General features: G+C 38.7%; 1 protein-coding gene across 1 annotated transcript in view; it reads right to left on the bottom strand.

Annotated features, from left to right (window-relative positions):
* Positions 1-26,397, bottom strand: part of arid5b (AT-rich interaction domain 5B) — a 72,707-nt gene that overhangs the window by 29,915 nt on the left and 16,395 nt on the right. The window contains exon 4 of the mRNA XM_026191077.2: positions 9,370-9,600. Within this exon, the coding sequence (XP_026046862.1) occupies positions 9,370-9,600 (231 nt within the window). The remainder of the gene's footprint in view (positions 1-9,369; positions 9,601-26,397) is intronic.

The raw sequence follows: 26,397 nt of genomic DNA, 5'->3' as shown, positions 1-26,397 counted from the left end.
TTCCTGACAAGTCTCAGGAGATTTTTAAGGGATAAAACTGAGGAAAAATAATTCAGTTAAGGTTAGGGGTTTTGGTGGTACACCAATTTCCCTGTCTTGGGTTTTGGCATTTTAGGGGTTACAATTAGCAGATGTAAATGGAATATTCTCACCATAGTAATGAAAAAAGAAAGTGTGTGTATGTGTGTGTGTATTTGCCAGTAATGAGCTCATTTTTGCAACCATACTGTTGCTGTACACAGACTCTCTATTCAGACTGTCACTATTCATATTCCTCAGCCTAGCAGAGAGGACATTCTCCCAAACCATCATGACTTTGTCAGTTTAAATTTTACATATTTCATTCTCTCTTTTGCATAGCCTACTTCAGTCCCCCCCCCCCCCCCCCCCCCCCCTTTACATGCACTGCATGCCTTTAAATCAAATGTCACTACTTGCTACACAGGCTATTCATTCCCAGAACAGTGCAAGTGTGACTTTTCGCAGAATCACACATGAGGAATGTTTCTGGAGCGTTTCCAAGCATTTCTATCGACAGTGGTTCCTTCAGATGACACTTTTCATGTGAACTCAATCCATTACCCTTTAGAAATCGGGATTTATTTTCACTTAAAGCCAGCTCTGAAAATTAAATACATAAGCAAGTAAACATAAAAGCAATTTAGGGGAAACTGGTGTAAGTGCATCGTGAATTTTCCTGCTTTATTATGGCAGTCATTTTGAAAAAAAAGGAGTAGTGTTCTTAATTCATTATTTGTGCGCCGTTGTGCATGCTCCCCCTGGGGAGAAGCAACATTACTCTTTCATCAGATCAAATGAAGCGAAGCCGTGCCGTTCCAGGAAGAGCCAATTAAACAGTTCAAAGAAGTTTATTATTGCGATGGATTATGAAATCATTCTCATCGGATTCATTGGGGTGTGTGTTTCAACAGGGGTGTGAATGTGTGTACTTTAGCACTGCGCAAACTCATAAAGGCTGTCGACTCAAGCTTTCCATTTACAAAGTAAATAGGGAATTATGTTACAGTGTTACATGTTTTACAAGGGAAATCTCACAAACTTAATTTATAGTCAAAATAAGCCGTAATTACAGGAAGAAACTCTTTCCTTCTCGTTTCTTCCTTCACTCTTTCCTTTTTCTCTTTCATTTTATCCACCTCATGTGATTGCCTCATGATGGCAGCGTCACCTGTTAAGTACTTATTAACAGTGGGTTTAATCTTAACCCAGCGCCCCTGACTGACACATATGCTGAGGAATGCAATGACCTCTGACCCCGGTGAACCAAATAATTTGATTTATCTCAAGACCCATATGCACAGTATAAATTTTATGCATGGTATATATTAAAAAAAAGAACTGATACTGGCTCAAATCCAGCAAGGCACAATGTCTTTCTGGTCTCTCTGTGTTGATTTAAACTGTAATAAGTCATAACGCAGTTTTTCTGTCAGGACAAAAACACTACAGCACAATAAAAGCTGTAAATATCTGACAAGTGAACATGTCACCTCAGCTTTTTACTGTGCCAAAGTGTTGGCAAGAGCTCTTAATGGCCATTGTTCCAGGAGAGGAAATTAAAAAATAAATCCCTTTTTGCAAAGAAATGTTAAGAGGACGCAGAGGGACTGCCCCAAATACACACACCCCTGTTGTTCCAAGAGTGGCAAATGTAAAACAGAGTCAAAGTTACATAATGTGGAGGATTTGCTAAAAACGGGATAACGTTCAAACGCTTCCACATCATTGATACTGACAGACTGCAGCAACAACTCAGTAGGAGTGGGGCTCTAAAAAAAAAAATACAGTATTTCAATTTGGCTTTTGGAGGGAGGGAGAGGGAGATAGACAGAGGGAGGGAAGGGGGGGAGGGAGAGAGAAAGAGAGGGAGAGATGAAAGGGAGCAGTGGATAAGCTTCAAGGCTTATCCTATTCATTACTGGAGGAAAAAAAAATCGTAGCATCGACCTATAAATAAATGAATGCCAGGATAAACACGAAGCCCATACATCAATAAAACATATGTATTCTAATAGATCACGCTCTAGTTACACTTGATGGGATCGAGTCAGCCAATGAGCCCAATCATAGGGACTTTATCATTCTGCAAAGCTACGCAGCATTAGGCCGTGGTGATTATAAATAATCATCATTCTCATAACAAAATAGACTAATAGATACTTTCATCTTTGTTCTCTTTTTCTTTTCCTTGTTTATATGCTACTGTGTTTAAGGCATTCAAATTAATTCTCAAATCTACAAACAAACAAACAAACAAAGAAAAGGAAAACAGGACAAGTTATCGCCTCTCTTTGTATTTTCTTTTTAGTAAATAGTTGCATATTCATAAGAAAAAAAATTAACACATTTGTAAACAAATGTCTAAAACTGCAGCCAGCACCGCCTCTGTTTAAGCACTCTCCTTTCCAAGAAACATCTGGGTCACTTTGAACAAAAAAAAGAAAAGAAAAAAAATCTGGAAACATCAATCACATTCACCGCATAGTGTATAATCCTCACTTTGCTGCTCTCGTGTATCAGCGGTGCAACAATGATTTTTGACGTCACTAAAAGTTACACAAGCCTTTTTTAGGGAAACAGCCGGCAACAAGTCTCCACCTACACAGAGATATTGAACACTTAAACCTGACTAAAAGGCTGCATTCAGGACGTGTTTCCACACCGGAGCCTGACTCTGTAAACAGCGTTTTCAGTTACACGTATGAGTCAGACTTGCTCACCCCAGGTTGCAACATGCTATTCTGTACATTTATATTAGGGAATTTCAGAAGTTGTATCACATCTCACATCTGGCGTTTATGAAAATCTGACTCTCAGTGTGTTGTTTTTATCACATTTAACTCACAATAAACCGATTTATCAATTGAGCCATTACGAATGAGGTCAAGCTAACCTCCTCAGCTCAAGTGTAACGTAATACATAAAAAGCATTGCATTTTATTTAAGAAAAAAAAGTTAAAAATAAATCGTTTATAAACTTAGAAGAGCTCGAGGAGGTGCTTTTTCATGTGTGCATTAAATATAATTTATTTACCAGATTTTTCCCTTTAATTCCTGGAAGCTGTCAACATGAAGACAATTGCACATACATGTTGCAACATACTTGTTATTGGCAATCATTTGCACTGAGCATTTCATCACTTTATTATTATTTTTTCCACTGTTAACATCTTGTGGTTCTGCTATTACAAGTAGGAGCCAGTCTGAAGTCATTCTTTTGTGATGCGTTCAAAGACGCTACGACATCCAATGTGTAAGACTCTGCCCCCTCTTAAAACACTCCATTCAAAAATTACAATGTGCTGACAGGAAAAGTTCACCTGGAAAAAACCGCAGAGGGAAAAGCATAATAAGAACTTAGACTGATTTAAAATAGTTTAAGGCGGGTTAACTTTGAAATCTTGGATGTCAGAGTTTCCATAAATGCAGCAAAAAGGGGAGATTTCCAGACAATCACTCCTTGCAGCTGCAATAACATGTGATGACAGCATGAAAATGAGATGGTGACTAAATATTTCACTATAGGATCAACTGCATAAAAGAAATTTTATGCTTCTACAAACCAATTTTCATTGTCACTGCATTGAAATCAAATTTATGTTTTGTCAGTATATGTCTGTTGATACAGACCTCATATTTCAAGACAGATTAACAGCTTACGAGGATTTCCGCTGAAATGATAGCAGCCCTTTGCTGTTTATCAACCATTCAGCATTTGATTGATGTGCATTTCTATCATCTTTGTGGAAAATTACTGACTACATTAAAATATAAGCATTCAACTATGAGGAGCAGGTGACAGTTTCCCACTCATTATGCGTAAATCTTCACCACATATAAGAGCCAGAAGTAGCATGAGTGTAGGGGCAAACCCAGGGCACAAAACAAGAACCGCCCCCATGCTCAGTGGTTATGATGTGCTTTGAACTATATGTCATTGATGCACTCAAAAATGAAGCAAATGAATTGGTATAATGCTGAAGTAAGACATGAATGTCCTTTTTTCTCCAAATATCCTCCATCAGCTCCTTCGCTGACAAACCTTTTGCACTGGAAATAAAAGCTAAGCTTGTTCCCCAAAGCTACTTATTTATCTATGTTACATTTTGCTATTAATAGATAAGTAGTAATGCAAAGCCATATGTGTAGAGCTGCTGTGTTGCTGATGACATAAGAGGGATAATACAAAACAATTGTGCCTTACACGATAGAGAAGTGCTAATGCTACCGATGCCAGCGGAGGAAAGTGGTTTTAGTTAAAATAGCACAGTGGCATTTATTCTGCCGTGCATACCATACACATTAGATACGATGAAATACAAGCCTAGTATATATTAAAGCTATATGTGAGTAATTTAGGTGCTAACAAAGTAAAAATATACAACTTTCACATCTTACACAAGGACATTGCAATGTGCGTTGTCATGTGTAAGTGATCTTTCACCAGATGTTCACTTTGTTTTTATATACAGTTCATGTCCTGATTATGAAATGTGACTATACAGCCACAGCATGTCCTCTGTCCTCCTCTAAAATCCTCCTCTACGGCCTCTGTATACCATGACATATGGACAATGAAAAATTCATGGGCCGTGGTTAACACAAATCTGCAGAGGAGATAGCAAAACATGAGCTTAGCAAGCAATTTGCCTATTACATTGACAGACGGAGCTGTCGTGGGACGATATTGGCATATGCATATTTCATCTAATCAGATTTCATGTTTAAAGAGCAGCGAGAAAGTGGTTCAAGTTGTGGAAACAATGACATCATGCTGTATGTTCATCTAGTGACCCAGCCCAATCAAGCTAGAAGGACTCAATGTTTTCAAAGATTGTATCTCAAAAAGCACAGGTTCAGGATTTTAGGCTGTTTACTTACTATAGATTCACTCATTTTTTTTCCCTCCGTGTATGTCAGCATCAGTTCAGTTCAAATGTTTCTTTTGTTCCTGTCAAACACAGACACCACTGACTCTGACATGCAGAAAAACCTCTTAAAAGCACACAAAGCTCAACTAAATTCAGCCACAGATGCATTAAACCAGCGCTCATGCACCGCAGTACAAAAATAGATTGTAAAATATTGTGTGTGATTGGTGCATCTGGACAGCATTAATATATTGAAGCAATAAATTGTTTTTTATACTCCTCCCACCCTGGAGGATTACAAAAAAAGAAAAAGGGATTCCAAAGGATTGCAATGAAAATGTTTCTTTTTGATAAAAATCAAATCAGCAATGACTGAGATGTATTTCAAAGAAAAACAAAGCTGATAATAAAATATATAGATTCTGTGCCAAGACCTGGAGCATATAGGATAAATGTGAGCAAGCCAGAGAAGGAGGAGGAAGAGGGTAACTCCTCTCAACTGCTTTGCCTCAAAAAAGTGATTGCCTCACTAACTCTCAGAATACTGTTGATTTAAGCAATGTGCACACCAGGAGTGTTAGGTTTCTGGAGGTGGGTGGGGGGGTGGGGGGGTGGAGAAGGGAGCGGAGAGGAAGGTCAGCAGTTTGGAAGCATAACTTGAGAATCCGAGAAACCGGGAAAAAATGGTGCTTGTAATATTTTCCAAAACAGACGGCCATCTTGTTTAAATATATCATATACAGCACCTCTAGGTTGAGTTTACAAATGTTTATGTTATTGCCTTGTAGCACATACTGCGTCCCTGCCAAATTAATGTGAGTAATACTCAACATAACCAGGACAGCTAATAACAAATACCTGACCCTTGTCATCTGTCATTCAGCGCTATTTATGGCTTTTTCTCAAGGCATTTTATTCCAGCACAGTCTGTCATTACTCTTAGCTTTATATAAGAGATCGTTTTTCTTTGAGTGTGTCAGTAAGCACACAATAAGTAAAAATATCTGCACTGGCAACGTTTAATGCATAACTTAAATTTCCTGTCGTACGACTGTGCAGTGTTAATATTACATTCCTCCTGGCAAGAAATTAAATTGGGGACACAAAGTAGCATGGGTATAATCAATCCACGTTGGCAGAGAATGCATGATAATTATAAACAAAATCTGTGTCATTCCCCGCGAGGAAAGCAGCTGCAGGGGTGACAGGCGATGCTGAACATGAATATGGATCACAGGACTAAAGATCTGGTAACTGACGCAACCCCGGTTTTGCTCGAGCTGGCTCAAAAGCAGGGACGCTGGTAGTGATGTGGATGAAAAAAAAAAACACGAGCTTGGATTGAGTCAGATGAAGAACGTTTCTGATTAATGTCGTTAATACACCAGGAATAACTCTGCACCATCTCCGCACCTTAGTGAACTCCAAGCAAACGCAGAAGAAATGAAAGCCATTATATAGACAACAGCAGCCCAAGTACACTAATGTTTCATTATCATCTCTTTAAATGCAGATAAATGAGAATGAGAGTGCACTGAACATGCTCAAATAAAACGACATATGCTGCTTATTAAATAATCATCCCCTACATGATTATGTTGTACATGCACATATTGTAGTGCTCTGTTGAATCCGTAACCAGGATGCCAAGAATAGACTGGATTTCACCACCATCTGACGGCTGCATTTCACACACTTCTATACCAAAAGGCTCAGTTAAACTCTTTTTTTTTGCCCTCTCGTCTTCTTTACCTCCTGAGGTAGCTTGACACACTTTCATGAATTAGCCTAGACAAGATGGACAGCTATTACAGCTGCCACAGCAGATTTAGCTGAATCCAAAAGGTCAGAATTAGCATTGAGAGAAGCACAGGAAGAAAAAGTCCTAAAATTGTTCCCCGGATCAATTTCTAACATTTTAATATTTCACAGCAGCACAGTATTCCTTCTTACGTGTCCACTGTGCTAGTATTTATCGTAATAAAGGTGGATTTAATATGGCGTTTATAGCTGCTTTTTCATATGGAGCCTATAAATGGGAGAAGAACTTTACTCAGCAGCTGTATATATGTGCAAAAACCCATGCGTGTGTGTTTAGGCCTACAAGTAAGACACCCTTGAGGCTTTAACTCACCTGCCAGAGTGAAGAAAATTACTTAGCTCTGCTGTTTTGAAACAAATCACAATCAAGTCTCCTAGCAGCAATTCCAGCAGAAATAAAGCTCTGCTTCAAAACTAGTAAACCCTTAAGTGAAGAACATTAGAAATCTGGTTGCCTTAGTCAAAAAAATAGTGGAATTCCTTTAGGCTATGAAAATAAACCTTTAGCTTAAATGTGGCTCACAGAGGAATGGTATTATTGAGCCAAGTGAATGAGCAACAGCCGCCACAGGATGTTAGCGTTACTATTCATAACTTATTTTTCCTATGCCTAAAACCGTTTTCCCTTCTGGTCTCACCTCTGCTGCTCTCTTAAAATGCAATTACCTACTGGCAAATTTACAGGAAAAGAAAAACAATGACTTTTGACCAGAGGAGTCGTTAATGTGAATGTCAAACCGATGCTGCACAAGAACCCGCTGAGCAACCGAGCAGAGGAAATATATAGAGAGAGATGAATCACTTTAATCCTTTGTTTTAGACCAACTCTGGGTTTAATACATGGATTCAAGAGAGGCAAGGAAAGCGGATTGAATGGCAGACAGACATGTTCCAGCACTTCAAGACTCTTCTCCGGAAACGCTGAATGCTTTCCATAGGTGTGACTGATGAGGATGTTTGAACAGTAGACACTAAATAAACGCAAATATACTGAAAATATGTCAGAAAGCAAAAGGTGATTCCTGATTCCTCTCTTGGTTCTAATTATGTAACGTAAACTAAAAAAGCATTGATCAAAAGTACATTTGGTTTCAAAGTAAAGGGCAAACACAGGAAACAAACAAGGGAGTGACGTGTTATGAAGACAAATCACAGCTTTGAAAAACATAAAACGTTATTATTTTTATATTTATTTAATTATAAACCAAGTCAGGTAACAGGTATAATAAAAGGTGTTGAAAAACTTTTTTTGGTATCAATATCAATCCAATCCTCTCTTAAACAACTAAGCTTTTAGTGATATATTAGTGGATACAGCATACTATGTGACGAATACGCCCTAACAGCAGGGATCTCGGTTATGCAACACAATTTCTGTCATTTAACTTTTTTAGCTTTTTTAGGGAACTTTTAGTATAATTTCTGATTTGTCAGCACCATTCAAACATTCATACTCTTATATATTCATTGCATAATAAACTGCACAGTTGCACTCGTCTGTTTTGCTTTTTCCTCCTCAAGCATAACTCCACAAACCTGACAAGATGACAGCATCGGTGACAGGTCTCACTCATGTTCTTGCTAACATTTACTCGACTTGCTCTCTTTATGGCACGTCACTCAAAGCGTTGTTAAGCATTTGCTCGACAGTTTAGGCAAATGGGCTGCGTTTAACTGTTTGTTTGTCTTTTTATTTGATATTCACTCCAGTGATTTTGGCGGGTGTTGTGCCAATACAAACACCAACTATTGGTCCAGCTCGGCCCTAATTTTACATTTTCAAGAAAAAAACTAAATAAAATCTAGTTATTTAAAAGTTAAATAGCATTCCAGTGTCCTAACACGTCGTACTATGTGAGAGAAAGAGATCTGAATCAATGCAGCAGAGCCGAAGGTGCGGTCTTATTCTCCTTTGTGCCAAAATCTGGCACCGACATTACCCGCATTCAAATTAGCCACTGACAGTTTGGAAATGTGGGTCTGTTATGTTAATGGCAGTTAGCGTCATGAAGCAAATTCACAGAAAGATAAGCTCAGTTTGTTTTAACTCCACGCCCCCAGATGTGCTTTTGTCACTTTCAAAATTCACATTCAACAAGTCAACTGAAGTGATTTCACTTTAATGTTCAAACTCAGCCTATTGAAAAATTCCTTGTCAGAAAGCCAAGCAGGGCTGTTTTTCTCAGCTCATTAAATCCTATATTTTTTTCACAGCACAACAGTATTTGGCATGGGAACCAGAATAATTCACTGGCTCTGTTTTTCTTTGTCCTCTGATGGACTTCGTTTTGATAGGCAGCCCTTAACAAGTGAAAATATTAAATGAACTAAAGTACTTTTTCACCATTTCACAATTTTCACACAATGGAACTAAATTACTTGGCCCAAAATGCCAATTTCCCACTAAAAGCAGACTTGAACAAATGGTCTAGGTAACCAAAATGACATAATTGGGAGTTTGAGATGAACCGTACTGTGAGAATGAGTTTTAAGAGCATGCGTATGTTCAAAGATCAGGACATGATGAGTTTGATGTTTCATGGGCCAACACTCAAAGTTCCATAAACTGGCACTATAATAGCTGCTGGCATTCAAGATGAGCTAATATGATAATGTATCTAAAGGCTACAATCAAATCTCCAGCTGCCACACTCACCAAACTCGTCGCAGATGCTCTCATTCTGCAGCAGGGTGGGGTGTTCGAAGGTGTCCCGGCAGTACAGGATCCTCGTGCTTCCATCCAACGCAGCAATGCCGCCCAGCGCCAGCACCGTGTGGTCTATGAGCAGAGAGGACGGCTGCTCTCTGAGCCGTGCCAAAACGGAACGGTAACGACAATACTGAGGGTAACTGAGGACTAAAACCTTGCGCCCATCTTCTTCCTGGCCTGGAAAACACAACAAAAAGGCACGGAGTTAGAAGGGCCACAGAGGTTACACATACTTTAATTTGACATTGAACTGTAACTGTTTTGCTTTTTTCAAGTGCCCCTCTAAGAGTTGTAGAGAAGGGCAGCACTTAATTTTTACAGAACACATCCACTCTTCCATTTCTCTTCGGCTTTTATGATTTCATTCTAGCTCATCGATCATTATTCGGCTACTTTTATATTCAAGCACATCTACTGCCAGTGTGCTGTGAATATGAAATTATCTGTAATCTCAGACTTTGTCCTAATGAAATTTTATTTGATTCACAATAAAACCAAGGAGGATCAATATGTAAACCAGCAGAACAAACTTAATACTTTATTTTGTTTCAAGAATTTGTGAAAGGTGCCACATCTGCACTGTTTTCAGACGGACAGGTGTCCCTTGCGAGCTGGTATCTCATCACAGGGATTTCGCTGTGTGTATCAGGAAATGCATCGAATTAAGGAAGCAAGATTCTCTAACGCTGCTGTTTCATTGTGACTTTAAATAGTCTTCATGAAAGTTTCACATCCTTTCCTTGTAGTAATAATACACTTCAGCAAACTGACAGGATGACTTTCATGAGTGCAAACATATGACGTTGCCGGGCGGCATGTTCGAAATGCATGACATGCATAGCTGCTTGGGTGACAAGAGGAATGTCAAAACAACTCCAGATGCCTTCTTTTAACAAGCAAGTTCAAGGATGGGAATTCTCAAACAGCAATTTAAACAAGGCTGGTGTGAATCAGTGTTTGCAGGTATCTGTGTACAGCCACTTGCTGATAAATGTGAATTTGTTATTTATATAACAATCTCAAAAAAAAAAAAAAATCACGGTTTGTCGCCTTGCTTCAAAAGCTACACTCACTGTTTCACACAGGTAATAGCAAACCCTCCCACTGGAGCCAGACTTTACTTTTGTGTGATTAACATTCCATTTACAGTGTGTAAGTTTGACTAATGCATTATCACCTGTGACAACTGACTGGCAGAGAAACCTCTACTGTTATTTGGAGAACCTCAGGACAGGAAGTGCACACTGAGCTGATACAATAAACTGCCATAAATCCCAGGAAGATATGCTGATAGACAGTCGGACAGTTAATATTATACTGGCACCGTGTAAGAACCTAACCAAGAGACTAGCCTGCTTTTAACTTTCGACTTCTGACAATGGTGCTAGATGATTGTTAAAGGCTCAACAGAGGTTTCACAATTCACCCTGAGGGTGCATGACTGTGCGTATGCAATTTCAGTGCAGCCCATCAAAAAGTTGTTTAAATATTCAAGTCTCGACCTGAGCGCCGGGGCAACAGACAGAATGCCATTCCCAGCTAATAAAATACCATAAAGACACCGTTGAACAAAAACAACTGAAAATGTACAATGACACAGAAAGATAAAAATGTAACATAAAGTCATACGAATACAGAGCTCCGTGTCAGAAAGATGACAACTTATTACAGGAAAAGGAAACCACTAGAACCACATATATATGTAGGGTTTGATATGATGTGCTCTGAAACGTGCACTGAGTTTTATTTATATTTGTTATGTGTTTATGGCCTTTCTCCTTCATAATGATGCCTGAGTAATCGCTTATATGTTGATGTTATGCAACTAGGGTGTTGAGGTTACAGGTTACTGACAGTGATTAAAATGACAGTTTTAATGTTTAATTAGAACAGAATGTATCTCCTGCCACCCACATATCAGATATATGATAATCCTTAACTAATTACATGCCCGGTTAATGTTTATTCAGCAGGAGAGGGTTAAGGAAGGCACTTCAGTAAAGAAATATTGCTGTAAATATCGGCCAAGCTGAAGCCATGAGAGAAGCATTTCCTGCTTTTTAAAAACGTATATATATCTTGTGTTTCCTGTTGGACTACTTCGCAGAAACTGCATGCTCTAGTAAATCTGTCATGAGAACCTACTCCTTTACAAACAACAAATGGAAATGATCTGAATATACACAGAAGCTCTGGCACTGAATCAACTACTTTGTGTAATATAACATCATCAGGGCTGACCACGGACATGCAAATGTTTTCGGTGAACTGCATGCACAGTACTAGTAATTGCAACAAAACATTTGGGCACGAGTGTTGCTCTCTTTCACCAGAATAAACAGGTGCTATATGAAGTGTGCTCAGTGCACATGACACACTGGAAACAACTCCTTGGCACTCCAAGCGCCGGCAGTGGTTTTAGATGCAACTATCAACAGTACTATCAGAGCAAGTCCATACAAAATATTTTTTATTTTTATGAATAAACTGGAGAATTCTTTTTACACAAAGGCTGCCTGCCAGATCTGAAAAAGAAAGTCAACCACATCAGCAATAAATCTGTAAAGTTATATTGCGTGTACCTTTATGGGGGGGGGGGGGCTACTTAAAAAAGCAACAAAAAAGAATAGCTAAGAGTAGGTTAAAATGAATGTCAACCTGAATGTGAGATGACTCACTTTAATCTCTGTAAACCGAACTTTAAGCTAGCTCTTGTGAAGTCTGAGCTTGCACAACACTGAACTTCATACGCGGTTTTCTGTTCCAAACAATGAACTAGGTATGCCAATTATAGCCACTTTCATTTCAACTTTTCAAATGCCAAAGTATACATTTTCTAATGTCCTCATTTTTTCTGAACAGCAGAGCTAAATAAAGCTAAATGAATTACCCTGCTACCACAAAACGAGCAAATTCAAGAAACTGCAACTGCTGAATTTTCACTCACTTGGTGTAACAGTAGCGTTTAGAAAAACAGTAAAACTGATTCTAACTAACAATTTCAACTCTAAGATAATATGACAAATGAATATGAGGTAATGTTAAATTGATAATTTCAATAAGTCCAGGGTGTACCCGCCTCTTGACCCATCAGAGTTGGGATAGCTGGCAGACCGTGAGTAATTGCATAAGCGTGAAAAAATGGAGGCATAGTAAAAGCTCACGTGTTGTAACCCTGTAATTATAGAGTACAATCATAAAAAAATGACCTAGAACAAAGAACAATACTAGATAATGATCTGACATAAGCCAATCATAAAGCACACAGATAATATGCAAGTGCTTTGTTTCTTAAAAGCAAACACAATTCTGTAAACGTCAGATTTTTCCGACTCACTCATTTTAATAGGCTGTTGTTTGCAGTAAGGTCTTAATACTATTCTAGCTTACTAACCAGACTACAAGGTTCCACAGCTGATGAAGTAGAGTCAAGCAGTTTGAAACACGATTTTTATATGAATTATTAACCACCCTGTCTACTTTTACAAAGCCCTTGGACATGACATTCATGGGAATTTCTGCTGGTGAGTTAATATTTCAGGGGGAGGCTAACTAGCAAGCTTTTCACCTTGCCTTGCTACAGACAGTTTTAAACAGATTTTAAAAATGCATTTTCCCTTTTGTGGTGGTATTTTCTGAAGCTGCAGGCTGATAAAAATCACTGAAATGTGCAGCAGAAGCAGGACAGGAAGGACTCTATTCACAACATATTTACAACAGCTGCATTCCCAACAATTAGCGTAATTAGTTCCACTGTACTCCAACATGCGGACCACCTCAAAAGAAATTATTAAAACCATTCAGCCACTCCACTCACACATATATTCACATGCTACAAAGTCGCTACAAAGCCCACAAATGTATGAACACACATTTTACTGCATACATATCCCACAGCAGTCACACACATTTATCCAAGATTGCGGCATTTGTCATTCGCAATTACAGCTCAGAGGTAGAGCAGGCTTTGTTTCCAAATGTCAGGGATTTTATTGTAAGCGGTCACCGTCAGAGCTGCTCTTTCTCCCGAGGACCCTCACAGCATTTCACTTGATTAGATTCAATTTGGAGTGAGAGCCGCAGGGCATTAATAACTGTACAAAGGTGTTGTAAAGTATGCATGTCAGTATGCGCGCGCGTGTTGGTGCGTATAATGCACATTGAGTGCAAACACACTTTAAAAATTCCTTTTGTTCTTGCAGCCCGACCTTTCAAAATAAAGGACGTCCTTATCTTAATGTAAGCGTCCTAATTGGTTGGGGCTGTGGCTGTATCACTGGAGAGCTGAAGACATTGTGAGAACATTATGCAATTTGTTTCTCTCTCTGAGGACCTCTTTTCTATTTTCTCTTTCTGTCTCTCTGTCCTTTCCTAGTGGTAGTATGGCGTGTTGATCAAACAGCTGCGGTGCGGCAGATTATTTTCAGAACATGCTGTAAAGCTTCTGACCTCATAAACTACAATAGTGTCAGGGTCATAACTGCTCTGCAGGACAGCTGATAATATAACCACTCAGTCAGAGCAGCACAAAATAAATTCCAATACTTTACAGTACACAGTAAAGTGAAAAGGAATACTAATCATTAAATATTACATCCCCTGTGGTGCTTTTAAAACACGTATTACACTTAAAGGGGCACTCAGCTTATTTTCACCTCCCTGTAGCCTGCTGTATCATCTGCTGTGACTCTGGAGGAGCTTTCTAAAGTTTCAAAATATAATGCTGATGATGTCATCGTGCTAGCATTAACGTTATCTAAGCTTGGACCAGCACTTTTCAAATATATAACTGAAAAAGTGCGGCATATAAAAGATGTGGGGGTAAACAAGCCAAGAAGGCCCTAATCAGAGAGGCTATTGAGTTGCATTACTGGAGCTCAACTCATAGCGAGGAATAAAAGGCAGAATATTTTGGCATCTCATGCTTGAATTATGACTTATCTGGTTGGCTATTGTTTCCAATGTGGAGTCAGTGTTAGTCGGTACAGTCACCACTACTTAAGAAATATGTCTGGTCTCCCTTTTCCATCCACCGGAATGCTGCACAATCAGATAAAATCTACCATCTCCACTCCCCGCATCCCTGCTGTTATCGCTGGATTTGAGCTGATTCTCAGTCTTGTGATCACTTTGCATGCGAGGCCCATTTCTATTACTTATGAATGTATATATTCTAAGTAGCACATCTCTTCATGGTACTATTTGATGGATAGGAATCCTTTAGTGTACATAATACCTTTGCATAGTGCTATATACCAAATATAATCAAAGGAATTCACTATATATATATATATATATATATATATATATATATATATATGTAAATTGTTGTGGAAGTTTATGTGGAAGATTCAGCAATTCAACTTAGTTAAGGAGTCATAAAGAGAATACTTCTTCTCCTTTTGATTTGAGCTGTCCAAGAGACTAAAAAACCTTGATCCATTTTCTCATGGCTTTCTGTTACGGTACTACCGAGAATAGCATTAATACAAGCTAATTCAACAACTCCATAGACTTGTCTCTGGTATGCAAGGCCTCCAGAAGAAAATCAATTCAAAAATGTACTAATGCAAAAGAAGAGCTTTTATTAACATATGTCTATAGTTTGATATTCAGTCTTGCAGAAAAAGTTTGCTCAAGCTGTAGACACTTCAAGGATGACTGAGTTACTAAAGCAAAAAGTGCATTACAGTAATTTAATCAGGATGTGACAAAAGCATGGATGGGTTTCACTCTGTGTTGAGATGACAAGATTGGGCTGATCTTTAAAATATTCCCGAGATTAAAGAAGCATGACTGAAACATTTCTGTAATATGCAAATAAAAATGCGAGCTGGAGTCAGTCTTTTTTTTTTTCAGACACAGGCATTACACAACTACAGCAAGAGTTCGGGAATTGTGCAACAGGGTGAGGGCTGGTGATTAAAATGTATGTTTTAGCTTTGAGCCATCGAACCTCTAATGTCAGGAAGACAATTATACAAGAAAGTCTGCAATACTCATTTGTGGGCTGGAATACTTTAAAAATGACATCAGTCAGGAAGCATAACATTAACAAATGTTTCTCCCTTTATTTTTCTATCATGGGAACATTTTAGAGTTTCAGGTATACAAGCAGGACTGCATGCAGTGAGTCCATACATTATGTTAATGGTGTCATGACCCACGTAAATAATAAGACAGATGATGCACAAATGAAAGGGAACCGAAATGGGGAGCAAAGCACAAAAAGTGAACAAACTGAGAAGTTGCAGTGCACAGTTTTCTTTTTATACTTTTGGTTTGAACATGTGAAATAAAACAACTGTACACCAGATGTAGTATTTCCCTTTTAAAGGGCCGGAACACAAGATTTGATAGTCCTGATTTCCTGGCTTATCGGCAGCCGCTGTTCTTTATTCAACAAATAAAATGGAAAAACAAATGAGACTCAACTTGCAGGGTAAAGTTGCTGATAATTCATTTGGAAATCCATCACAGAGAACAAATGAAATATCTGCTTTGATGGTGCATTCAAGGAAATGCGTAAATCTGAGAGCCTGCCAAACAGCAACTTTTTAATGTGAAGCATGATAGAAAGAATGAATGTCATCTTTTTTGCAACATCTGTGTCTGCCTCCTGTCAGAGGTAGACACAAAAGTTGATTTCCTCTCAGAATCACTCATCTATGACATGCTTTTGGAAACCCACTCATCTTTCATAGACATCCAGCTCACCGAATTTCCCTTGAATACATCATTGCGATTTAAAACATAAAATTACTCAACTTCTTTTTGCACTAATGACAGCAAGGTCTTATGAGTTGTGCTATATGGTATGTCAGCTGTACCGGTATGCCAGTTATGGTGTCTTGCATGACGTGAATTGTTCAAATACAGCTATAGTCATACATCTACTCCACCCACAGTGACATCGAGCCAGGTGAGTCAAGGAAGGACTTAAAGGTGTTTCATCTGACTTAAGAACAATTTGTACCACAAGGTTCGCAAGAATAGATTGTTTTCAAAGCTGCACTTCACAGCTCAGCTGTGGAAACATTAAAATAAGACAGCGGCAACAAAAAGTTGCATTACATCTAACCGAAAAGTGGAACAGAGAGCCTGTTAAGTGCTAATTCTCTAGCCCTGTGCCAAATTCTCTGTTAACAGAGTCTGTGTGCAGAATACATATTATTGTGGGTGTGTGGTTTTATTTGTGCTTTATTTCTCATTTTATGATGACATTTAAAGGTTTTAAATTCTACAAACAGAACAATGAACTGTTGGGAACCTATATAAAGACCCACTTATAAAGAGATATTGTACAAACTTTTGGTCACACCAAATAGTATGACTTTCTATTTCTTTTATAAGCATTATAAAATGGCATTTACATATTAGTTAATATGTGCGATGATGTGCTGCACGACATGTTTAATGAACATATTTAATAAAACAACTATCTAGAGCATACAGTAGCTCTAATGAGGTAGTGTGTAAAGTAAAAATAAGGGTTTTTACTTCTACCACAGCATAATAAAAGCAACATGCAGTAATCCATGTGCATAAAAAGGGATGAAAGGAGATTATACTGTGGTCCCACTGTACAGGAATAAGTATGATGAGAAGAAGCTCAGCCACTATAACATATTTTGTGTAATTACACCAAATGAAGAATTTCTCTTTAATAACAAGCATGATAAACGAGTCATCATAATCAAAATCTCAGAAATGCTGCATTCAACAAGAAACTCATTAGTTGAGGTTGAAGCAGCTGCTCTGGCAGATGAAACATCATTGATATCATTGAATTTCAAAACCAGCAAAATAAAAGGGTGATCTATTTGCCGCATCTTTGAGCTCCTCTGCTTTTCATTGGATAATTTCTGTAGCGGCTTTGAAAGTTGGGAATAAAACTAGTTGTAATACGAGGGTTGTTGACAGTTAAAAGCAGATCTGTGCTAGCTAATTAAAAACCAAATGCTACTCATGTAAACTGTGTCATTTACATTCAACCAAGCTTAAAAATATTCAAACTGCCCACAAGCTCTGACAAGATCTTTCAAGCAAGTGTGCTCATTTCTCTTGTCACAGACAAGCAGGAAGAAGCTGAAAACCATTACTCTCATGCTCTCTGTCACCCGCTGTAGTCCTTAAATCACTCACTCTGCTCAAATTTGCTGTTGTCAACATTTCCACATTATCTGCTCGGCCAAGGAATTTACTGGATCCCCCTGCTGCTTTTGTGGGGTTGGCGAGAAATGGCAAGGCATGTAACCCAGAGCCAATAATGTCACTTTCATATTTGATTTTTTTTTTCCTTCCTTTTTTAATCCCACGGTAACACCAAAACAAGCCCAAAAACTTAAAATATAGGGACAAGTGAGGCTGCGGTGAAGAAAGGGGGCAGAAAATAAGTAGGGAAAGTAAAGAAAAGTAGGTTCTTGTTTGGTATTCTCCCTCCATGCTGTGGGCTCTCTTCTCTGTGCTCTGTATTGATCTTCGAAACTGCCCTGTTTCCATTTAGCCTCTTCTCATAATATATAACACAGCTCTGATTTATTCACCTCCTTTCTCTCTCCTACTTTTCAATGAGGGGACATGACACTGAGAGACAGCAGGCGCCCGATCTGGCTGTTGGTTTCAGGTTATTGAAACCTGACCAAATAAAGAGAGAACGGCATCTGTCAATGACACCAAATGGAAATGATGTGTGGGGGGCATCACATTTACACTACAGGCAACCTCATGTTTTCAATGAAGACAGAATTACATAAAACAATGAAATAAATTCGTTGAATTTGCATGATTCATCGCCTATCCAATCTGTGAATGACTACACTATCTGGGATAAAACAAAATGTGCTAGAACATTTTGCTAATTGCAACCTAGTCTGTGCAGTAAACAAAATCACATTAATCACACCGGGGATGCAGCAGCATCAATAAATCACTATAGTAGAGTAAAACAAAGCAAAGCCATCACACAGACACTAACGCACAGTTTATTTTCTTTAAAGGGAGTAAAATTGAAACAATATTTCAAATTTGTTTAATGGATTTGCACAAAATAACAAACTGTGTTTGCAAATGACTCAGTGGCCGTCCATCATCAACATTGCATCAGTCACACACACTGACTCGCCTCTCCCCTGCTCATTATATCAGCTGCAAGCTGTGCTCTCACAGACAAATGCACACAATGTACACAGCATACGTTCTGCCTTTTAGATCAAAAGACAAGCTGAAATCTAACTATCGCAGTGAGATGATTTAAATCAGGACATTTTTTGACAATTTATTTCCTTTCTCAGAACAGATATGACAAATTCATGCAGAGTCGCCCATAAATCAACTATAACGAAAATGATCATGTAGCTGAACTGTACTGAACTGAAGACTATTCCTACACGAGCAGCCACCGTTTTTATGCCGTATTAGCAAACAATTACATCCCAACGTCTAATACGAAACAGTTCATTTTTAGTGACTAATCAATAAAAAAAACCTCTCACCTGAGCCATTTTAGCTTCTTTAAGCTTCTTTCATGTTTTGGTTTTAATGTCAACACGCTTGCATCTTTGTGCACAGCTGGATGCCCTAAAAACCTACTAAGCAATTCATTACCTCAAGCATACCAACACAGTATACAGCTGGTGAACACAGCTTAGCATTTAGCAGCTGAAGATCCAGATATTTTCCCTCAAGAATTGGTGGAGATCAAAACAGAGTGGAAACAAGCAGAGTATGGAAATTATTTTTACAAAATTAATCCAAGTGCTGTTGTTGCCCCGTGTCTGTTTGTTAACATGCCCACTGTTATAAGTTTATCATTGTTAGCTGTTGTATTCACACATCACTCAGTGGCCAGAAATTGGGCAAAAGGACAAATACACAGTAAACTATTTGCTTGAAACTGGGGCATTTGGAGGAGCACAAAGCAGTTCAACCTCAGCTGGTGTGTATTATTATTAGTACATTTTTTAAAGTCAGCTTCTTAAATTAGCACTCTGATCTGATTTGCTTTCTGTATAATGCTTTGAACAAACTGTATTTTCTCACCTGCATTATTTATATAAAATATCATTATTTACTGCCAGTATAATGTATCACTGCATATGCTGCTATATAGATATTTTGCCCCACCCCTCACATGAGCACTATTGTAATCTGTGATTGTTACAAATAAATGTTCGCAAAAGCCTCTCAGAAGCATTTCCTGCCTTTTAGCTGCGTTTGCAAACATAGTTTGTTCCCGACATTTATGTTTTCACCAGAATGTTTTATATTTTAATACACCCTGTTGAGCACGAAGTCTGGTCTTTTGTTTATTGCGAAAGTGTTTCAGTGACAAGCTGCGAAGCAAGTAAACCACAGCAGAATTTCAAAGCTGACAAACAATGTGGAAGCAGGTTTGTCACAAGGTGGAGACTGACACAGGCGCAGTTTACTTAGGGATATTTTGTTATAAATATGACTGTTTGGAACACATTGAGCTTACCGGCGGATAGCTAAAAAGCGTTATGTGCTCCAACACAAGAAGGTGAATGAACTGTACCCATCAGGAATTCAAGCTGATCACATCTGCTGCTCTGCGTGAAGGCTGTGATATTAAAAAAGTATCAGATGGGTGGAGTGAGTATGACTTAGTATGTGAAAGTCTGGCTTTTACGTGCACATGCCTAATTCTTGCAAGAGAATAATATTCTCACAAAAGGGCACCAACACCCAGAGGAAATGTTCCACTGAAACTGTACAGAGGGCAAATAGAAAGAGAGAGTAACAAAGAGAGAGAGTAATACATAAAATAGAGAGAAAGAGAGCCCTACATGCATGCTGGCTCCTGTTCTTAATTATAGTAAAGCACTAAAGTGCCTCATTCATTTCAGCAGGGTGGGGCGGCGGACTGTGACAAAGGAAAAAAAAAGAAAAAGGATAAAAAAAAGAAACATTTATATAATTTTCACCTCAATTTATTCAAGTGTGATACAACACTAGTATGCACACACACACACACACACACACACACATACAGAGAAAATTCAACTTCCCTCAGCTTAATTCCTTCCCAGATGTTTTTGCGGTTGATGTTGGTGGGAGGGGGGGTTCAAAAACACACACCCATATTAAATGTTTTCAGTTAAACAGGCAAGAGAAGAGAAGAGAAGAGAAGAGAAGAGAAGAGAAGAGAAGAGAAGAGAAGAGAAGAGAAGAGAAGAGAAGAGAAGAGAAGAGAAGAGAAGAGACAAAAACAACACAAGCACTTTCCTCCGGTTGATTTATGTGATTCTATTACATTAAACATTCTTTCCCCTGAGCAGGCTCAGCTCCCTAGCAACCATCGCTCGCAGCCCTAATGTGTCTGGCACAGGGCCAGGGAAAGCTGCCTGCCTTATTGATTGCCAGATTGAAAAGTTTGCATTTAATAGGTCCTGTAATACATGAAGGAATTATTCAGAGAGGCTCCTTGTCAAAAACCCAAATTGGTTCTTTTGACTATAAAAAAAACAACGGGGGCCGTGTAACAAATGAGCTTTCAGAAAGCTCCTCTTTTGTGCCTGAAATGAAATTCGATGTAGCTTTGACCCTTCAGAATTATCACTGTCACCAGGAAGTAAACTCGAAACTGATAGCTATGAGGTTCGAGGCCACGTTGTCGCTTAAGATGAGGAAGACAAGTTTGTGCCATGTTGATCCCCTTTTGTGCGGTGATGGATTGGCCCTAAACACTGTTCGCTGTCTGGTCCCCGGCTGCATCCTGACTAATGAAAGACTACTGCTGGGTTTTGGGGGTCAATCCACTTATAGCGCAGTCAATTCAGAGAGTAAAAAAAGCTGCTCTGCGAGAACCCAAAATGTGCAAATACCACAGGGAGTAAATTTAATCAACTATCTGTGGTTGGAGAAATACAGCTTCCTTTCAACTACACAAACAAGTGAAACCCTTCCCCGTGTCTCTTTCCCTCTCCTCAAACAAGCCTAAAAGCTGTTACACCCAGGTGATGATACTCTATCTGCTATGACGGCCACTCTCATTTGTCACGCGGCTCTGTCCGACACAAACTCAATTGAGCAGCTGTGATCAGAAATCTCAGAGGTTGTCAGCAACAGAGAGAATGAGGAATACATAGAGAGTTTCTTTGGCTCAGCCTGTAGAAGACAGCATTTTCAACCGCACATATCATTCTCCCGCAGAATGAAATGGATGACATGTTTGCCTTTAAATGTATCTTTAATGGGACAGCGAGTTCCCATTTAAGTGAGTTCTGCTGGAAGGTTAGAGCAAAGGAGGGAGAGGGAGAGAGAGAAAAAACACATCTTATCAGGAGATTGGGAATTGGGTCAGGCAAGGAATTACATGCCATTCTAGATCAAAGTTGCCGTGTGTATTTCCTCAAAGAAGGGTCCCTCATTATCAGCTCAGACTTATTTCTCAGGGCGTATACTCAGCATAGTGTGCAAAAGGAAACATAATTTAATGTGTTTTAGTAAAAGAATGAATAAAAAAAGAAAAGAAAAGAAGAAGAAGAGGGACAAAAGAATAATACTGGAGGCTATTTGGGACAGGCATGTTTCCCAATGGTAAAACTGTAATGAGAGAGAGAGAAGAGAGGGGGTGTTTGCTGGAGATGCTGAGGGTGGGGGGGTGGGGGTGTTGTTGTCATTCAGCATGGCTCCATTGCGAATTCCTGTCATTAAATATGAACTTCTCTTTCTCCCTCGCCCTATCTCTCTATCATCAGATCTGTATAGAGGAGGAAGGCTTTATATAAACAGCCTGTGCAGTTAAGCCAACTGGAACCCTTTTCAATAATTACATCCAGCACAATACTCAATTTACATTGCATTTATTTAGCTGGAGGATTTGACAATGTGGCAAAGAAAAGAGTGACATTAGCAGTAGATGATAACAACTAGAGCGGTGCGCTCCCCAAGGGGAGATGTTTTAGTCTGTGGCTTAGAGGGAGACTTTCCAGATAGCAATATGTCATTAAAAACCAGTGCCATCTGTTCACATTTCTTGTTTATGTGCTGTCATGGATATAAACCGTACTGAAGATACAAAAGCAAATCCGAGAAATGCAATCTGTAGGATTTTCTCTTGCATTCTTTGCTGTGCAATTAGTTGTGATTACACATTCCAGCAGCACCACAATAAAGAAAACAAGACCCACTAACAATTGTTTTCTCTCCACAAGCACTAATGATCTCTGTTTGAAGTTCCCAAGCTCAGTCCTACACAAACAGTTTTCACATAGCTGCTGTCTCATTCGCCTAACATACACAGTATCTGGCGAAACGAGCAGGTAATTTCTGATAAACTGCAGCCGTCTTGGCTCTAAACTCATTCATTCCAGATTACAGAACATGACCTCTGATGTGGCAAACCTCCATCCTGCGCTTTACTAACAGAGCTGTAATTACTGTAATGCAGCACATACAGTGTTTGTAGCTGCTTGTCTCACATTGCACAGGACTGATAAGAACTTCAGTGAAGAATATCTACCAGCTGTGATAACAAGTTTATGTGCACTGGTCATTCATGCCAAAAGGCTTCTTACTTCTCTCTGCTGTTTTTTTTTAATATTATTATTATGAAACAAGTCCAAAAGGAATCTAAAATGACAGTGCAAGATATTTTATTTGTTCTGTATAGTGTTGTACTTTGACTACAGTATAATGACAAAGTGTTTGACATGAAACGAAAACAACATGAATCAGAGATTCTTTGGCAAAGGCCTTTGTTGTCTAAGAAATAACTTGCTAAGTTAGTCTTCGTGATGCCTGACAACATGGGTGTGTCATACTTTGCTCTTCATGAGAGTCCAACACAGCTGTTTTTTCCCTTCCCATTCAGTAATTATCCTCAGCAATATAAATAAAATTTTGCACCTACTCTACAAGGCAGCAATTCTGTGACTAGGCTTTTGTTAACTTTAAATATTACCCTCTGACACTGTGAATGAAACAACAGCTTTCCCTGAGTTATGGCTGACGGGAAAATCGGGGAGGGGGGGAGGAGGGGCTGGCTGAATGCCTCTCATTTTGCCAAGTGCTCCTCGGGCCACCACATAACAAGGAAATGGACTGAAAGGTTGAGAAAGAAGACAGAGAAGCATCAATGATCTATTGTTTGCAGGGAGGGCACTGCATACAACTCCTCTGGCAGTTAATATATCAAAGAAAGCCAAACATACTACACCATCTGCAACGAGATATTTTGCAAATACACATTACGTCATCTGTAGTTCTTTGGCTTAATAAAAGCATTAAGAACAGCTATGTACCCAGGCAAGTATGTGTGACTATGCGCACACACTCCCACAGCTTCCAACAAAGGTCTGGAATCTATCAAAGCTTCCAAATTACAATTACCTTTCAAAGGAGGAAAAATGCATTACAGTACCTCTGTGCTGTGAAATGAACGCAAGGCTATAATCTATACTGTGTACTACAGTTTACACCCTTCAGCTTGGCTGTGCACCTGTGTTTAGTTCAGCCTTACACATTATGAAATATATTATGTGGATGTTGAGAAGCTGATCCGCAATCAGCAATGAAAGCTATTTTTACCTTGGCAAGGGTCTGACTCAAAGTGTTTTTCCAACACTCTAATGCTATGATACAAATAAATGGTTATTTAATGTTCACACACTCTCACATACTGTAGAAGTCAAGAAGCTATTATTATCATCGTTCTGCAGAGTTCAGTCTTATTAATTCACGCACCTTCAAATCTTGAAAATAATGAGCCAAGTCTCTGGTATTATTAAGAGAGACAAGTGGAATTATTAAACTCGCACAACTTGGAAGCTCACAATAAACTGATAAAATCTGTGTTTAGTTTTGTAAGAACAACAGAAATGTCACTTAGGAAATATTTTATTACAGCATCAGATTTAATGTATCTCTGTTTTAATGATGATGCAAAAATCTGTTCATTTATCTTCAGATCAGACACAGATGTGCCTGTGCTGATAATTATATGTTATTATAAAGTAATTAACAAGAACTAATGAGGCAAAGGTAAAGTCCTTGAAAAAAGTTAGCAATTCCAGTTTGGAAACTTAGTAATGTCTGTTTGTCCATCCATCCATTCAGCTGCTCACAGGGTTATAGTCTTACATTTCTATATCATTACCACTGATATATTTCACTACTGTAACTGGTAATATGTATATAATATGCCAAAAAAAAGTCAAATTCTGGGCCAATACTGACACCCATATTTAAAAACAACAATTTGGCCAATAGGTGATCTTTTTTTCTGTTATATCATCGATTAATTTGCTTTTTGTTGTTCTTCATCAGACCATATTTGCCAATTATCCAGTGCAAAACGGATTGAATACAACAGATAAATATCAGCAGCCATCAGTAAATGGCATCTTATTTGCTGATAGCTTATACTGACGTTTGGCTAATATATCAGTGCATTAGCAGTCATTTACTGAATGATAAATAGTATTTTTGTGAGTAAATCTTACGATGTGCTTTGCCAAAACTATCATATACATAATCAAAAGGGAAAAAAGAAAATTTTCCCTGACTTGCAGCGAAGTAGAATCATCAAACAGTATAAAATTTAAACAGTTGAAACTAAAAGCAACTAAAATGCCTCAGATCTGCACTTCAGTCGAGAACTTAACACTGCTCATGTTGTAGGTTTGACTTTCAAGCCTTTTTAATAAGCACAACAGGGCGTCCAGAAGAGGACATGCATTCATAAAGCAGATGGACTGGCATGCTCATAAAAAATGCAGGGTTATTAATTGTACAATCTGTGATGTCTAGAAAGCCTACTGAGCAGCACCAAAAAAAACATCCATATCTATCTATCTGAAGGCAGAATGTGAGGCTGTCATGCAGAAAGAAACATATCGGGGGAGATGTACAAAAAACCTCAGCACTGAAATATTAATGCTGCCGTAATCCTTTAAATAGGCATCATATTACACATCATGTTTTGACATAGACTAATACAGAAATCTCTCTAAAAAGTCTGCTGGTTGGGTAACGCTTAAGTATGAGTCAGAGTAACTGGAACAGGCAGGCGATTTGCTTAAGAAAAGAAAGCAAATGTTTCTCAGTCAACACACAGCCTCAGATAAAGCCTCATTATCCATGTGATTTTAGAGCTTTCATAACAGCGAATCATTAAAAAGAATAATTTAATAATGAATCTATCAGGGAATTTGTCTTGGAGGCAGAGCTGCTAGCGCATTATGAAAGCACCTCACTCTGTTTCTGTCTATTTAAGATGCCTGGCAGAGGTCACATCAATAGCATCTCTGTTGTTCCAGACCTGACTAATGGAGAGAAGAGAGACACAACTGTTGTTTCAGACCTCCCTAATGGAGAGACGGAGCTCTTCATTTCCTCTGAGGCCATTCTCATTGTTTAACCATGCACCAGCCTTCAGCCCCCTTCATTGCATAAGCCAAAAAAACACATTATGTGACAATCCAGAAATAAAATAACACAAATTATTGATGAATATAGCTATCCAAAGAAGCTGAATTTGATTACGGCGTGAGCCATAACAGGATATGGCTCGACTGTTGGGTGGTCTCTTTCTCTCTCTTTCTCCCATTCAAATTCGAGGCATGCTCAAACATCTAATAGATTTTTCCACCCCAGCACACAATTTACTGCTTACAGATTTAGAATTCTCTGGCTTCCGGCCAGGCCACAGTCAGAAGGGAATTAATGATATGAGCACATCAGTGAGGAAAAACAGCTTGTGATTCTCTCTCCTACAGGTCTGGGCATAATGAAGAAGATACTGCCATAAACCCCCCAAAAGAAAAAAAAAACATAGCAAAGGAGGAGAGAAGAAAACAGGAGGGGTGAGAAAGGCACATAATCAATACAAACACTCCATTAAATTACTTCAAAAGAGATTTTGGACAGTTTCTAGAATTAGTTCTGCAGAGAAAAAAAAGCAGAAGGGGAAGCAAATATGTCTGAGGGGCGGAAAGCAAACAAGTGCAA

Source organism: Astatotilapia calliptera, chromosome 13 (genome assembly GCF_964374335.1).
Source record: "Astatotilapia calliptera chromosome 13, fAstCal68.1, whole genome shotgun sequence".
In the NCBI taxonomy this organism is placed as follows: Eukaryota; Metazoa; Chordata; class Actinopteri; order Cichliformes; family Cichlidae; genus Astatotilapia; species Astatotilapia calliptera.
Note: the sequence above shows the minus strand (reverse complement) of the source record. Positions and strands in the feature narration are given on the sequence as shown.